General features: G+C 36.9%; 1 protein-coding gene across 1 annotated transcript in view; it reads left to right on the top strand.

Moving 5' to 3' along the window:
- LOC126484284 (lysosomal acid glucosylceramidase-like) overlaps positions 1–14670 on the top strand; it is a 269423-nt gene that overhangs the window by 133719 nt on the left and 121034 nt on the right. Inside the window, exons 4-5 of the mRNA XM_050107711.1 lie at positions 5380–5506; positions 10497–10650. Of these exons, the coding sequence (XP_049963668.1) occupies positions 5380–5506; positions 10497–10650 (281 nt within the window). The remainder of the gene's footprint in view (positions 1–5379; positions 5507–10496; positions 10651–14670) is intronic.

Raw genomic sequence — 14670 nt, 5'->3', positions numbered from 1 at the left:
CAGGCAAAACATAAAGCTTCGTGCTGTGCAGTCATCTAGGGTACATGAGTGGGCCTTCACCTCCAAAAGCCTATATTGATGATGTTTCATTGAATTGTTTGCATGCTAACACTTGTTGATACCCCAACACTGAAATCTGCAACAATTTGCAGAATGGTTGCTCTGCTGTCATGTTGACCAATTCTCTTCAGTCATCATAGGTCCCATTCGTGCAGGATTTTTCTCTGGCTGCAGTGATGTTGGAGATTTGATGTTTTACCAGTTTCCTGATGAAATGGTCATACAGAAAAATCCCTTCATCACTACCTTGGAGACGCTGTGTCCCATCGCTTGTGCACCAACTATAACACCACATTCAAACTCACTTAAATCCTATAACCTGCCATTGTAGCAGCAGTAATCAATTTAACAACTGTGCCAGACACTTGTTGCCTTACATAGGCATTGCCGACTGCAGTGTCATATTCTGCCTGTTTACATATCTCTGTATTTGAATGTGTATGCCTATACCAGTTTCTTTGGCACTTCAGTGTATTTATTTCTACAAATACATACACAAATTTCTCATCCTGTACTGACACAATACTGTATCAAAACTATCTGCAATACTTACTCAGGACTAACACAACACTGACTGTTCTCTCATAGCTACTGCCACTGGTGCTTATATAATATCCAACAATTACCAACGCTTTCTATGTATTATTTGAACTGTATGTAATTAAACTTACAGTTGAAATTCCTCATGAACCATGGACCTTGCCGTTGGTGGGGAGGCTTGCAAGCCTCAGCGATACAGATAGCCGTACCATAGGTCCAACCACAATGGAGGGGTATCTGTTGAGAGGCCAGACAAATGTGTGGTTCCTGAAGAGGGGCAGCAGCCTTTTCAGTAGTTGCAGGAGCAAAAGTCTGGATGATTGACTGATCTGGCCTTGTAACACTAACCAAAACGGCCGTGCTGTGCTGGTACTGTGAACGGCTGAAAGCAAGGGGAAACTACGGCCGTAATTTTTCCCGAGGGCATGCAGCTTTACTGTATGGTTAAATGATGATGGCGTCCTCTTGGGTAAAACATTCTGGAGGTAAAATAGTCCCCCATTCAAATATCCGGGCGGGGACTACTCAAGAGGGTGTCGTTATCAGGAGAAAGAAAACTGGCGTTCTACGGATCGGAGCGTGGAATGTCAGATCCCTTAATCGGGCAGGTAGGTTAGAAAATTTAAAAAGGGAAATGGATAGGTTAAAGTTAGACATAGTGGGAATCAGTGTAGTTTGGTGGCAGGAGGAACAAGACTTCTGGACAGGTGACTACAGGGTTATAAACACAAAATCAAATAGTGGTAATGCAGGAGTAGGTTTAATAATGAATAGGAAAATAGGAATGCGGGTAAGGTACTACAGACAGCATAGTGAACACATTATTGTGGCCAAGATAGATATGAAGCCCACGCCTACCACAGTAGTACAAGTTTATATGCCTACTAGCTCTGCAGATGATGAAGAAATTGGAGAAATGTATGATGAAATAAAAGAAATTATTCAGATAGTGAAGGGAGACGAAAATTTAATAGTCATGGGTGACTGTAATTCATCAGTAGGAAAAGGGAGAGAAGGAAACGTAGTAGGTGAATATGGATTGCGGGTAAGAAACGAAAGAGGAAGCCGCCTGGTAGAATTTTGCACAGAGCACAACCTAATCATAGCTAACACTTGGTTCAAGAATCATAAAAGAAGATTGTATACATGGAAGAAGCCTGGAGATACTGACAGTTTTCAGATAGATTATATAATGGTAAGACAGAGATTTAGGAACCAGGTTTTAAACTGTAAGACATTTCCAGGGGCAGATGTGGGCTCTGACCACAATCTATTGGTTATGAACTGTAGATCAAAACTGAAGAAAATGCAAAAAGGTGGGAATTTAAGGAGATGGGACCTGGATAAGCTGACTAAACCAGAGGTTGTACAGAGTTTCAGGGAGAGCATAAGGGAAAAATTGACAGGAGTGGGGGAAAGAAATACAGTTGAAGAAGTGGTGAAGGCAGCAGAGGATCAAGTAGGTAAGAAGATGAGGACTGGTAGAAATCCTTGGGTAACAGAAGAAATATTGAATTTAATTGATGAAAGGAGAAAATATAAAAATGCAGTAAATGAAGCAGGCAAAAAGGAATACAAATGTCTCAAAAATGAGATCGACAGGAAGTGCAAAATGGCTAAGCAGGGATGGCTAGAGGACAAATGTAAGAATGTAGAGGCTTATCTCACTAGGGGTAAGATAGATACTACCTACAGGAAAATTAAAGAGACCTTTGGAGAAAAGAGAACCACTTGTATGAATATCAAGAGCTCAGGTTCTAAGCAAAGATGGGGAAGCAGAAAGGTGCGAAGGAGTATATAAAGGGTCTATTCAAGGGCGATGTACTTGAGGACAATATTATGGAAATGGAAGAGGATGTAGATGAAGATGAAATGGGGGATATGATACTGCGTGAAGAGTTTGACAGAGCACTGAAAGACCTGAGTCGAACCAAAGCTCCAGGAGTAGACAACATTCCATTAGAACTACTAACAGCCTTGGGAGAGCCAGTCCTAACAAAACTCTACCATCTGGTGAGCAAGATGTATGAGACAGGCGAAATATCCTCAGACTTCAAGAAGAATATAATAATTCCAATCCCAAAGAAAGCAGGTGTTGACAGATGTGAAAATTACTGAACTATCAGTTTAATAAGTCACGGCTGCAAAATACTAATGCGAATTCTTTACAGATGAATGGAAAAACTAGTAGAAGCCGACCTCGGGGAAGTTCAGTTTGGATTCTGTAGAAATCTCGTAACACGTGAGGCAATACTTACCCTACGACTTATCTTAGAAGCTAGATTGAGGAAAGGGAAACCTACGTTCCTAGCCTTTGTAGACTTAGAAAAAGCTTTTGACAATGTTGACTGGAATACTCTCTTTCAAATTATGAAGGTGGCAGGGGAGCGAAAAGCTATTTACAATTTGTACAGAAACCAGATGGCAGTTATAAGAGTCGAAGGACATGAAAGGGAAGCAGTGGTTGGGAAGGGAGTGAGACAGGGTTGTAGCCTCTCCCCGATGTTATTCAATCTCTGTATTGAGCAAGCAGTGAAGGAAACAAAAGAAAAATTTGGAGTAGATATAAATCCGTAGAGAAGAAATAAAAACTTTGAGGTTCGCCGATGACATTGTAATTATGTCAGAGACAGCAAATGACTTGGAAGAGTAGTTGAACAGAATGGACAGTGTCTTGAAAGGAGGATATAAGATGAACATCAACAAAAGCAAAACAAGGATAATGGAATGTAGTCGAATTAAATCGGGTGATGCTGAGGGAATTAGATTAGGGAATGAGACACTTAAAGTAGTAAAGGAGTTCTGCTATTTGGGAAGGAAAATAACTGATGATGGTCGAAGTAGAGTGGCAATGGCAAGGAAAGCATTTCTGAAGAAGAGAAATTTGTTAACATCGAGTATAGGTTTAAGCATCAGGAAGTCGTTTCTGAAAGTATTTGTATGGAGTGTAGCCATGTATGGAAGTGAAACATGGACAATAAATAGTTTGGACAAGATGAGAATAGAAGCTTTCGAAATGTGGTGCTACAGAAGAATGCTGACGATTAGATGAGTAGATCACGTAACTAATGAGGAGGTATTGAATAGAATAGGAGGGAAGAGGAGTTTGTGGCACAACTTGACTAGAAGAAGGGATCGGTTGGTGGGAAATGTTCTGAGGCATCAAGGGATCACCAGTTTAGTATTGGAGGGCAGTGTGGAGGGTAAAAATCGTAGAGGGAGACCAAGAGATGAATACACTAAGCAGATTCAGAAGGATGTAGGTTGCAGTAGGTACTGGGAGATGAAGAAACTTGCACAGGATAGAGTAGCATGGAGAGCTGCATCAAACCAGTCTCAGGACTGAAGACCACAACAACAACAACAATTGAAATTCATATGCTTTCATAACATTTATTACAGGATTTAATCTGACAAATGTTGATAACAAGTTTGGCATAATTAGTATGTTGAAATAAACCAGTTTTTACATCAAAATTACATGAAATATTCATAATAACAATACACTGACTACATCCTTTAATTACTTTGGAATTACACCATGAATTTTGATACTGACATGATGCTGATATCTTTGCATTGAGTTCTATCTTTATTACCAGTGCTTTTTTCCTTATTCTTACATAGAATATTCTCAGACTGTATTTGCATTTGGTCTGACTTGTTCTGATTTTGCAGTACACTACTTCCATAAATTAATTGGATTTGTATATAGTGCACCTAATTCCATCATTAGTTAATTGGCTTTCATAGACATAGAAAGTGTAAGACAATACAAATGAAAGTTATACATGTATATGACTTCACGTAAAGAATGCATGATAGTATCACAATCTCCAGAATATATGGTATCGTTCTGTTCATTTTATACTGTCCCATTCTTCTACATTACAAACTTCACAATATTAAATAGATAATCTGAAGTATTTAACTACAAGTAAGTAAAAAATAATCAGGGAATGGAAGTTCCAGATGATTAGTTGAACAGTTGTGGTGCATTTGGAGATTTCTTGAGCTTACTGTTTCAAATACCACTCAAGAATGACGCTTGCAACAGCCTGAAAGGTTGATTAGTACTAACCATATGTGGTGTTTCAGTACTCAAAAGAAATTTTGTATACAAACAGTGGCTACAAAAGCATACATTAATGTGAATTATTTGTCCTTTTTTTTACTGTATTTATTGCTGTTGGGAAACAGTGGACTGACAGATTTGAGGTTTTGTAATGTTACTTATAATCCGTCTTGATTGCATTTTTTATTTTTATTCATATGACCCGTTTCGGTTCATTCAGAACCATCTTCAGATCTGTAACAATAATGATATTAATTTACTATTTCACAGAAGCAATTCATTTTCATCCTATCTAATCAACATCAAATGTTCCAGAATGTACCTGATATTTCAGTTACGGGAATAACACATCCAAATCCAGCAACTTTCGCGTGCTGCATCACATAAAATAGGATGAAAAAGAGTTGCTTCCGTGAAATAGTAAATTAATATCATTATTGTTACAGATCTGAAGATGGTTCTGAATGAACCGAAACCGGTCATATGAATAAAAAAAAAAAATTTGCAATCAAGACGGACTATAAGTAACATTATAAAATCACTGATTGCTGTTATCCCATCAGACATTACGTCTGTTTTTGCAAAATTTGAGGTTATTTGTATTTTAGGCACATTAGGCATCTAAGTAATATTAGCTACATATTTTCGTGAAAAATTAATGTACTTACCTACTTAAGCACTCTCACATTTTATTTTACTTGTAGGCCTGACACTGCAAGTTGATAGAGGTACTAAATATCAAACTGTCAAGGGCTTTGGAACTGCATTTACTGACTCTGCTGGGATTAATGTATTTTCCCTTTCACCAGATGCTCAACAAAATCTCATGAGGTAATAATAGCTAACGTTAGAATTATTTAAATACATTTATTTGTTACTTATATCCATATTTTATGGACCATATTCTTTGTGATGGTAACAAGATAGTAGATTCCACTTAAACAGTCTGTTGTGAAAATTTATATAAGACTATATTCAGGATATTTATATGCATTGTCTATCTAGTCAATTTCATTTCCATTAATTCCCCCAGGGTCCTTTTTAGAGTAAATGTTTCTTACAGATGTAATTGCTGAATGGTGATATGCCCAGTAGCAGCAATTAGTGAAAAAACTGTGGGAACTTGGAGAGCACAGAGGGTAACAATCAAAATACATTTGGCCTTTTTCATCAAAACCTGGGAAGCTTGTTCAATAACAAATAGTAAATAACTATGGGAAATTAAAAAATCTAAAGATATTTCTACAAATGTGTTACCCATAACAAAGAATTATGCAGAAGTCACAGAAACCAAACTGGTGTCCCCTGACTGATGCAAGCCACTGTAACATCACTGCAGTGACAATATAAGGGTAGAGGGTCTGGCTATATACACAAAGGAGGAATCAAGTTTGAGGTCAAAGAATTAATCCAGTACTCCACTGAACAGCCCTTTGAGTGCTTTTGTGCAGTAATGTACTTGGTGACATATGAGGTAGTGGTTCTTATAGTTAACAGACCTCAGTATAAAACATTTTTACATTCACCAGGTAGTTAGAGTGTTACTGAGACTTAGTAGAAATAACTGGGAAGGAACTGAATTTGGTTTCAATATCCATACCATCTTGTATAATGCTGACTGAGGGGATTTATATGTACTGAAGTCTAGCTTAAGTTTGTTCCTCGTGGTTACATACTCAATGGAAACAGAAGTACATTACCTCTTAGTGACTGCTAATCTATTCAGAATCCAACTGTCTTCAATGAAGTAGATATGAGCTCTTTAATAAATGGTATGTCTGAACATTATGATTAAATTGTGGCAATGAAATATCCTCATTAAACAAGTTCAGACCTTTAACAAATATACAATGCTGAATGTTTTATATTTATGATGAGTCATAATTATATTTAATAGCTGTACACCTTTTAATCCTACTGGAGTAAATAAAAATTGAATCAGTAAAAACAAAAAATACACAGCAATTTCTGAAACATCCTTGATAAACCAATATTACTGTGCAAAATGCCCACAGGTCAAATAAATAACTAGGCCTAAATAAAAGAGGAACTAAGATACAACTTCACACATTCTTGTTATTGGGAGCTATGTGTCACAATATTTACACCTCTTGACAGCCTGTTTCTAGTGGTGAAAATTTCTTCTGTCATCTGGATTGGAAACCATTTACCTTCATGCATATAGATTCATTGACATTATGTCTGCTACCAAGGATTTATTTGTATCTGTAGCTGTGCTGTGATTGCAATATGGCATTTAATATGACTACGTTAACAAACCAGCTGCATAGTCATATTAGCCATTTTCAAACTGTGGCAAACTGCGAAACCATCCACCTAGTTACTGAATACGTTGCACAAAACAACACCAAAAATTCAGCAGGTGCTTTGAGTCCAGGTGGAAACACTCCTTCCAGGTCATCCTTTGTTCTCACAATAATCCTGACCTGTACCTTTATTAAGTTGCCCACTTCCCCTGTATTGATGTCACCCTTCGTCTCCTGTCATTTTATATGCCATTCCTCCTGTATCCTGACATAGTGTTTTTTTTTTATCCCAAACTTTTTCTCTCTCTGTCATTCTCTCCTTCATGCTCCAGCATTATTTTATGATTATTAGCAAATCTTAGCAATTATTAGCAGATCTGCATATTTTTTCATTGATTGTATCAATACCCATTTGTACTGTGATATAGTGTGAAATTTGAAACATTTGAGAGTGCCACAATAAATTCGTACTGTTACTACCAGTTGTAGGCTTAAACCTACTTGTGATCTTTTAAAATTTTTGAGAACAATAGATCTGTCCTCATTCAAAGCAATCATTGTCTAATTTCATTGTATAATTAAGTGAGAAATAGATTATTTTTGAGAATTTTCAGGCACTCACAAGACTGTAGTTTCATAAGTTATCATTGTGAGTTCCTTGGTTACATAACTTATTTCATAGTAGATCAGTGTTTGTGGTTCACAGTTACTGCCGAAGAATTCATCACCCCTGAACTTCCTTGTATATCAATGCAAATAAATGTACTTTCTTGAGAATTTTCAGTAGCTACTATTGTCCAGTGAATAGTCTACGAGTAACTTGCAGTAAATCCAGGTTTGTCGTTGTTAATGTAGCGAATACTGTAGCTGACATATTGAATTACCTCTAGTTTTCCATTAATGGAAGTAGCCTTTATATATTACCCACATTTATCATAAATTAACTCTGTTTTTGAGTTTTATAACATGTATAATTAACCTCAAAATGTTTTAGGAAACTGGTAACTTTTACCACAGTTTTTTGTGTTTCCTTAACAGAAATCTCATTTTATGTATTTGCTTTAATTCTTATAAGTAATCATCAACTTTTTAGCTCAACAGATTAAAAGATAATCAGTACCGGAGCTTCATTTAAAGTTATTTCTTCACTGCCCTGTAATACATTTCTCCAGCCAAAATGTAGCCCTACTCTGAATTCTATTCTCGAAGATGGGATGAGTTGGTTGACATTTGTAAGCAGATGGAAATCACCCTGACTACTGTCAAATGATTGGAAACTGGTGCAAATTGGTCAGTTGGGAAAGCTTCCAAGATTTGTGTGCCTGTGATACCAGTTCACGAGATACTTCAAGTACTATCCTCTCCTGTGGATCCTGACTCCTCTGCAGAAAGTACAGAATCTATCATTTCTCATCCACTTAACTGTGGGTGAGATCTCTGTGGTTGATATGGGTGTCCTGTATAAGGTGGGTGGGGACCAGGGAGGACTCAGGGTGTTGTACCAATCCCACTAATCAACAAGTTTGAGGTGCTGTCTTACACAGCAACTGAAACTGAGCCAGTGTCACTCAGTTCACCTGTTTTGGGGAAATCTGTTTCATCATGTGTCGAGAGGAGGCAGGTGCAAAAGGGTAAAGGTCTATTAATTGTCAGCAGTTTAAACATTTGGCAAATGATAGTACCCCTCACAAAAATGGCAGCAGGGACAGGAAAGGACATCAGGTCACTCAGTGTGTATGCTTGGGGGCCTCATTCAACATGTTGAAGGGACTATTCCAGCAGCCATTGAGGGACAGGATGCAACCAACTGTAGGCTGTGGTAAACACTGAGACAAATGGTGCCTGTCATCTGGGCTCCAGGATCATACTTGGAACATTCCAGCAACTATCAGAAAAGGTTGAGAAGGCTAGCCTTGTACACGGAGTTTCAACAAGTCCTCAATTTGCAGCATTGTCCCCAGAACTAACCATGGCCCTTTGGTTCTGAGCTGAGTGGAAAGACTGAACCAGAGACTTTGAAGGTTCTGTGGCAAGCTAGGCTGCAACTTCCAAGACTTGAGCCATAGGACCGAGAACTATAGGGTCCCCCTAAATGGGTCAGATGGGTGCTATCCATCAGAGGCTGCTACTCAGGTAGCTGACTGGGATGCACAGAAGGGTTTTTTGGGCTAGGTAACTCTCCATCCAATCCAGATAATGATAGCTGTAGGAAATCTAGAATTATCAGTGTAAGATCGAAAGAAATGCCTTCTGCAGGTAACAGTATTAAAATCCTGATGGGTATCTGCTGAAGCATTCAAAGAAAGTGCCTGAGTTTACAGCACTCCTGAAAAGCAGTGAAGCTCACATACTACTAGGTATAGAAAGCTGGTTGAAACCTGAAAACAATATCAGTGAGATTTTTGGGGAGCTGGAGTTGGGATGGGGGGCGCACAGTTGCTGGCATGAAGCCAACCAAGCTTGACAGCAGTTTTTATTGAAAATAAATGTGATTGGTTGGTGGTTGGCAGCTGGTCACTATTACTCAAGTCATTGAAATGCCAGTCACAAAGTTATTAATCTCCACCGAAAATATACTTTTAATCAAAGCATAGTCAAGCATCAAAGTACAGTGTAGATACATGCAAGAGGCTAATTGAGTCTGATTACAAGATATATGGTACTGTAACGATTTAACTCTGCATCAGAAAAAGCTTTTTCCATTGCTAGTGGTCATCATACAGTAAGATTCATCTAAGCATAGGAGCTGAAAATAAATCACATTCACAGTAACATTATTATTATCGGTTTCAGTTACTTGAATTAACATGATGCAGATTAACTATTGATTATACAGGATAAGTGTCAGACCATTTCAGGTCTGAATGTCAGTCTGACCTACCATTTTCAGTGCAGCATATAGTTCTACTCCACATGGAGATAGACAATTTCTTCTCAAGTTTGCTACATTGGTCAGTATTGTAACACTAAAATCTCAGAGTGCAACTCTTATCTGAGATGTCACATTACACAGCACTAAGATGATATTCAGATATGTATTTAAGTCTTTTAGATCTCATCTAATCACAACTAATCCACTTGTCAATCACCTCACAACATCCAGAAGTGTTTGGGTTTTCCTGCTTCCTTGATTTACTTTATAAGATACATGCACACCATTGGAACTGATTCAAAGGCTTTGGATTTAGTGCAAGCTACCCTTAGGATCTTGAAGAATACTGCAGTAATAGACAGACAAGATGACACAGTGGAAGGCTATGGAATAGATAAGGCAGGAGAAATAGGAAATGGCGTTAAACACAGAATGTTTGGGCAACTCCAGATACAGGATTAACTGGTCAGGATGGAAGGATGAGTAAAAATATCAATGAAGAAATAATAAAAATAAAATATCACAATGAGAGGAATTCAAGGGCTCAAAGTAAATGTGAAACTAAATTAGTAAATAAAAAGGCAAAATATTTTAAATTATAACACAAACAAAGACCATCACAAGACTGTATAAACTAATTGCATTGAAAATTCTTGCCTCAGTTATGTTAATTTATTTACAGGTCTTATTTCACATCCTCTGGTATCAGCCTGAACATGGGAAGGGTGCCAATAGCTGGATGTGACTTTTCTATACGTGGCTATACATATGATGATTATGAAAATGATACTCAGCTTACAAAATTTAATTTGACATGGGAGGACTACAATCTTAAGGTAAGAGTTGTTTTTACAAAATTATTCAGTTTTATTTTTCCTTTGATGTTCATATATATTTCAGCATAAAGTGCTCAATCAGTAAGCATTAAACACCATTCATGTTGAAAATGAAAATTCCGTCCTTTGCTCCACTCCTGTTGTAGCGAACAGTTGCTTTTCGAGAGGTAAGAATGACTTTAGTAAGTTTGCTTACACTTGAGGCTAATTTACCATTACTTTATTACTTAGTGATAATCACATTAATAAATCCTGCCACAGTCATCACCAGGCAAGATTTGTGCATTTGGAGAGTTTGTGATATCATTAGAAGCTTATAATGACTTCAAGTTTGTTTTGAAATGTCAGTCCACCTATACAGTTATGCAATACTGGTGTGCACAACTCAATGATGTGACAGAAGTCCCAGTTGTTTAGCTTGCCTCTGGGTGCAAGGAGCCACTTTGACTTTAGGTTGTACCATAGAAGGATTTCCTTCGCAATGATACATACGTGTGAGGTACCATATCTCTGCAACTCTTCTTCTTCTCAAGATATTAATTTCTTGCAGAAGAATATTATAATTACTGCTTCATTTACAGACTGCTAACAAACTTTCGGGCAGAATGGGCAGAATTATTGACTTATTGGAAATTAATTTTCAGGGTTATTACTTTATGATTCTTACTCCCTTTTTTTTTCAATCTGATTAATTAATGTAGGCTGATCTGTACTGCTGGCATATTACTCAGTATTGACAAAAGAATAATAGAATAATTTTTTTGTGCTGCAGGAAGTACATAAAACCAAACATGTATATAGCTGCATCAATTCAGAATTAATTTAATTACAAAGCTATTTCTCAGTGCACTTAGCAGCTTTGTTTGCTTTCACCACAAGTTAGCAGTAATCCAATTGAAGCACTCCAAAAATGTCAGTGACAAGGGGAGGTAGAGACTTTAGTCTGTTTTAATTTGGATCAGTTACACTATTATTTTACACTTCATGCAATACAACCACAAACTTAAGAAACTCTTGAAATTTAAGCATAGTTAGTGTTCAGCTGAAAACATGTTGTCTACAAGTAAAACTGGTTTTGTAAAGGAGGATGAAATGGAGTTTTGCCTTATGATGCTGCCACATTTTTTTATCAATTCAGTGGTGCTCACTACTCACCATATATGGTGGTGGAAATCAATACTAGTAAACACATTCATTTTTAGAAATTATCATAATGGGAAACCTACCTTATCACTCAGTTTTATTCAGCATTAAGTTATGATTTAGTTAGGCAAAGCCAGGGAACACAGGCTTTCATATTCATAATCTATAGTATTGAAAGTGATAGTTACTTCCTGTAAAAACACTGTTCAATAAAAAAAATTGGATATATTATGTCAGTTTATGAATTAATACTGAGTAGTTCAGGAACTAGCAGGTTTATAATTTTACTTTTCTTACAAGAGTCCATGTTGCCAATATTTAGCAAGACACAAGTTTTGAAAAGTCAAGTGATGGCATCGGTCTTCTGTTGGTGAAAATAATTAATTCTGTTGTTCCCATAATTAAGGTTCCTTTCCAAAAATCTGAATGGTTATTTATGTTCACAGATCTGTACAAACCTTAAACTCTGTGCAGGACCTTTTACAATAAGCTTTTAAATTGTTGATGCTACCTTCCTTCAGCACCTTGGCAAGACATCTTACCAGCACAAGATTCTCACTGGTATCTTACAGTATGTCTGCTTCCTCTTTCCTCTCCATGTAGTCTCCTCATTTACTAAGAAGACGCCCAGCAATTGGCTATCTTTGATATTGGTTCTTGCAGAGCTTAAAGTATTTAAATTTATGAATATTCTTATCCTGCCTTTGACTTTCCACATTTTTTGCATTTACATTTTCCAGGGAAAATGCAACAACTTTGAAAATATTCTTTGTCCTTCTTCTTACACTTCTCAGATCCTGTTTCCATCAAGTGATTCACACTAAGAAATTATGTAACATTACAGAGAAGGCTAACAGATGACTTTTTATTGGAAAAGTTAAAATGTGTATAAAATAAACATTAATGTTAGCCAGAAGTCCAAATATCCTGTTACATTACAGAAAGAGAAGCTAAGAAGGTACCCCTTGCTTTCATTTTGAGTGCATGGAGATTTCCAGTTGCCTACTTGATGTGTGCCATCAACCTGTTAACTTTTCACCAGCATGTAAAATTTCATTCTGAACCAAGACAGTGGCACATATAGTGATCACCATTACTTCTAGTCTTGTGTTTGTATATTTAATAGGTCATCCTAAACCCAGCAAAAATAACCGTAGGAGGTAAATGTACTGTAATGTGGATGTAAGAATTTCAAGCTTACTGAAGAAGGTTTTGCAACATATTCGATTTTTAATTTTACATAATACTTTTGCTGTATGCTTCTGGAAAATAAACATTGTTTTTATCCCAGGTGCATTGCCCTAGAAGAGTTATGCTATAGAGCAGTATTGAGTTAATATAAGAAAAGTATACAAGAAATCTCAACTGTAGGTTGGCACAATGGCAAAGGTTTTTAAAATGCTGGAACTTCAACATGGTTTGTTGTGCTTCTACCACCATACTCAAACTACAGTGATTCAGGACTGTACTGCTGTACATGACTACTGGTTCCATCATAGTTATGTAAAATTTCATCGTCACTTCTTTTCTCAAACTGTTATTCTGGATTCTTCTTGTTCTACCATTTATTATGTTAAGTTTCTTGAGCTTGTATTTAGCATCAACTTTTATAAAGGGTGTTAATATTTTTAACTTCTGTAACACTTTTTTTTATGAACAATGAACTTGCAGTAGAGAAGTGATGGATCATAAATACAGTTAACTCTATTTTACCCAGTTAAATTAAAAAATTATGCATTTCCAGTGTTTTCTTTAATTGATTCGAGGGTGTTGTATGTCTTCAGTCTCCAAAACTGTTATCTGGTGATCTTCCAACCTGGGTATTGGGTTGAATCTATCATTAGTTGTATAATTGGCAAAACTCAGATGCAGAATTGTTCTTTTCCATTATTGGATGACATAATAAATGTATAAGTAAAAAAATTATGGCACTTATGATATGAAACAATTAGCCCCCAATTCTTCGTCAGACATTTGACTAACACATACACAAACCTTCTACTGGCTATCATTTAATAGTTGAATGCAGGATGAACTAGGCATACAATATTAGTGCACTTGACTGCAGCTGGCTGTTTGGTACAGCACTGAGCTTTTCACATTTCATTAATTTTGAGGATGCACCATGAGTACCAGTACCTTGGGTTCAGGAAAACCACCAGTCTCAGAGGTTGGTTGGTTGATTTGGGGGGGGGGGGGGGACCAAACAGCAAGGTCATTGGTCTAGTCTCAGAAGTAAATTCCTTAGGCAAGAAAGTTTATCTCCACTGACCACTCCTCACAAGGTACAGAGATTGACACGACACAGAAACTCTGCAAATGGATGCTCAAAGCATGTGAAAAGCGAATCCAGACTCACGAGTTCTGGTGCACATTTGGATTCATTGATGGAAGGGTACGAGCACAGTGAAAACCAAATGCATTGTGTTTTTGATGACAGGACACTGTTCAGCCTGGTGGTGGAGGTATTTTTGTGTTGATGATGTGAATGTTGAACAAAATTTGGTCCTTCATGCATCTGCCACTGTCTGCCTTCGGAAGATGATACAGGAGCCTATTTCTGAATCACATTCATTCGTTTGTTTGCCTACAACACTCAGCAGCTACCTTTTGGAGACAACACAACACTCAACACTACTTGACACTAACGATGTGAGGAACACTTGATGATTGATTGATTTTTATTGCCCAAAAACAAAATATTTACAGGGATGTAAAGCTTGTAAAAGCAACGTCAATAAATGTACAAACAACAATGACAATAAATACACAAATAATTAATCTATGTTAGAAATTTTGCTCACAGAAATCTTCCATTGTATAAAAACAATTTTGAATTAATAGAGTTCTTACAAATATCTTAAATTTTTTCAGCTC

Source organism: Schistocerca serialis, chromosome 6, assembly GCF_023864345.2.
Source record: "Schistocerca serialis cubense isolate TAMUIC-IGC-003099 chromosome 6, iqSchSeri2.2, whole genome shotgun sequence".
Lineage (NCBI taxonomy): Eukaryota > Metazoa > Arthropoda > Insecta > Orthoptera > Acrididae > Schistocerca > Schistocerca serialis.
Note: the sequence above shows the minus strand (reverse complement) of the source record. Positions and strands in the feature narration are given on the sequence as shown.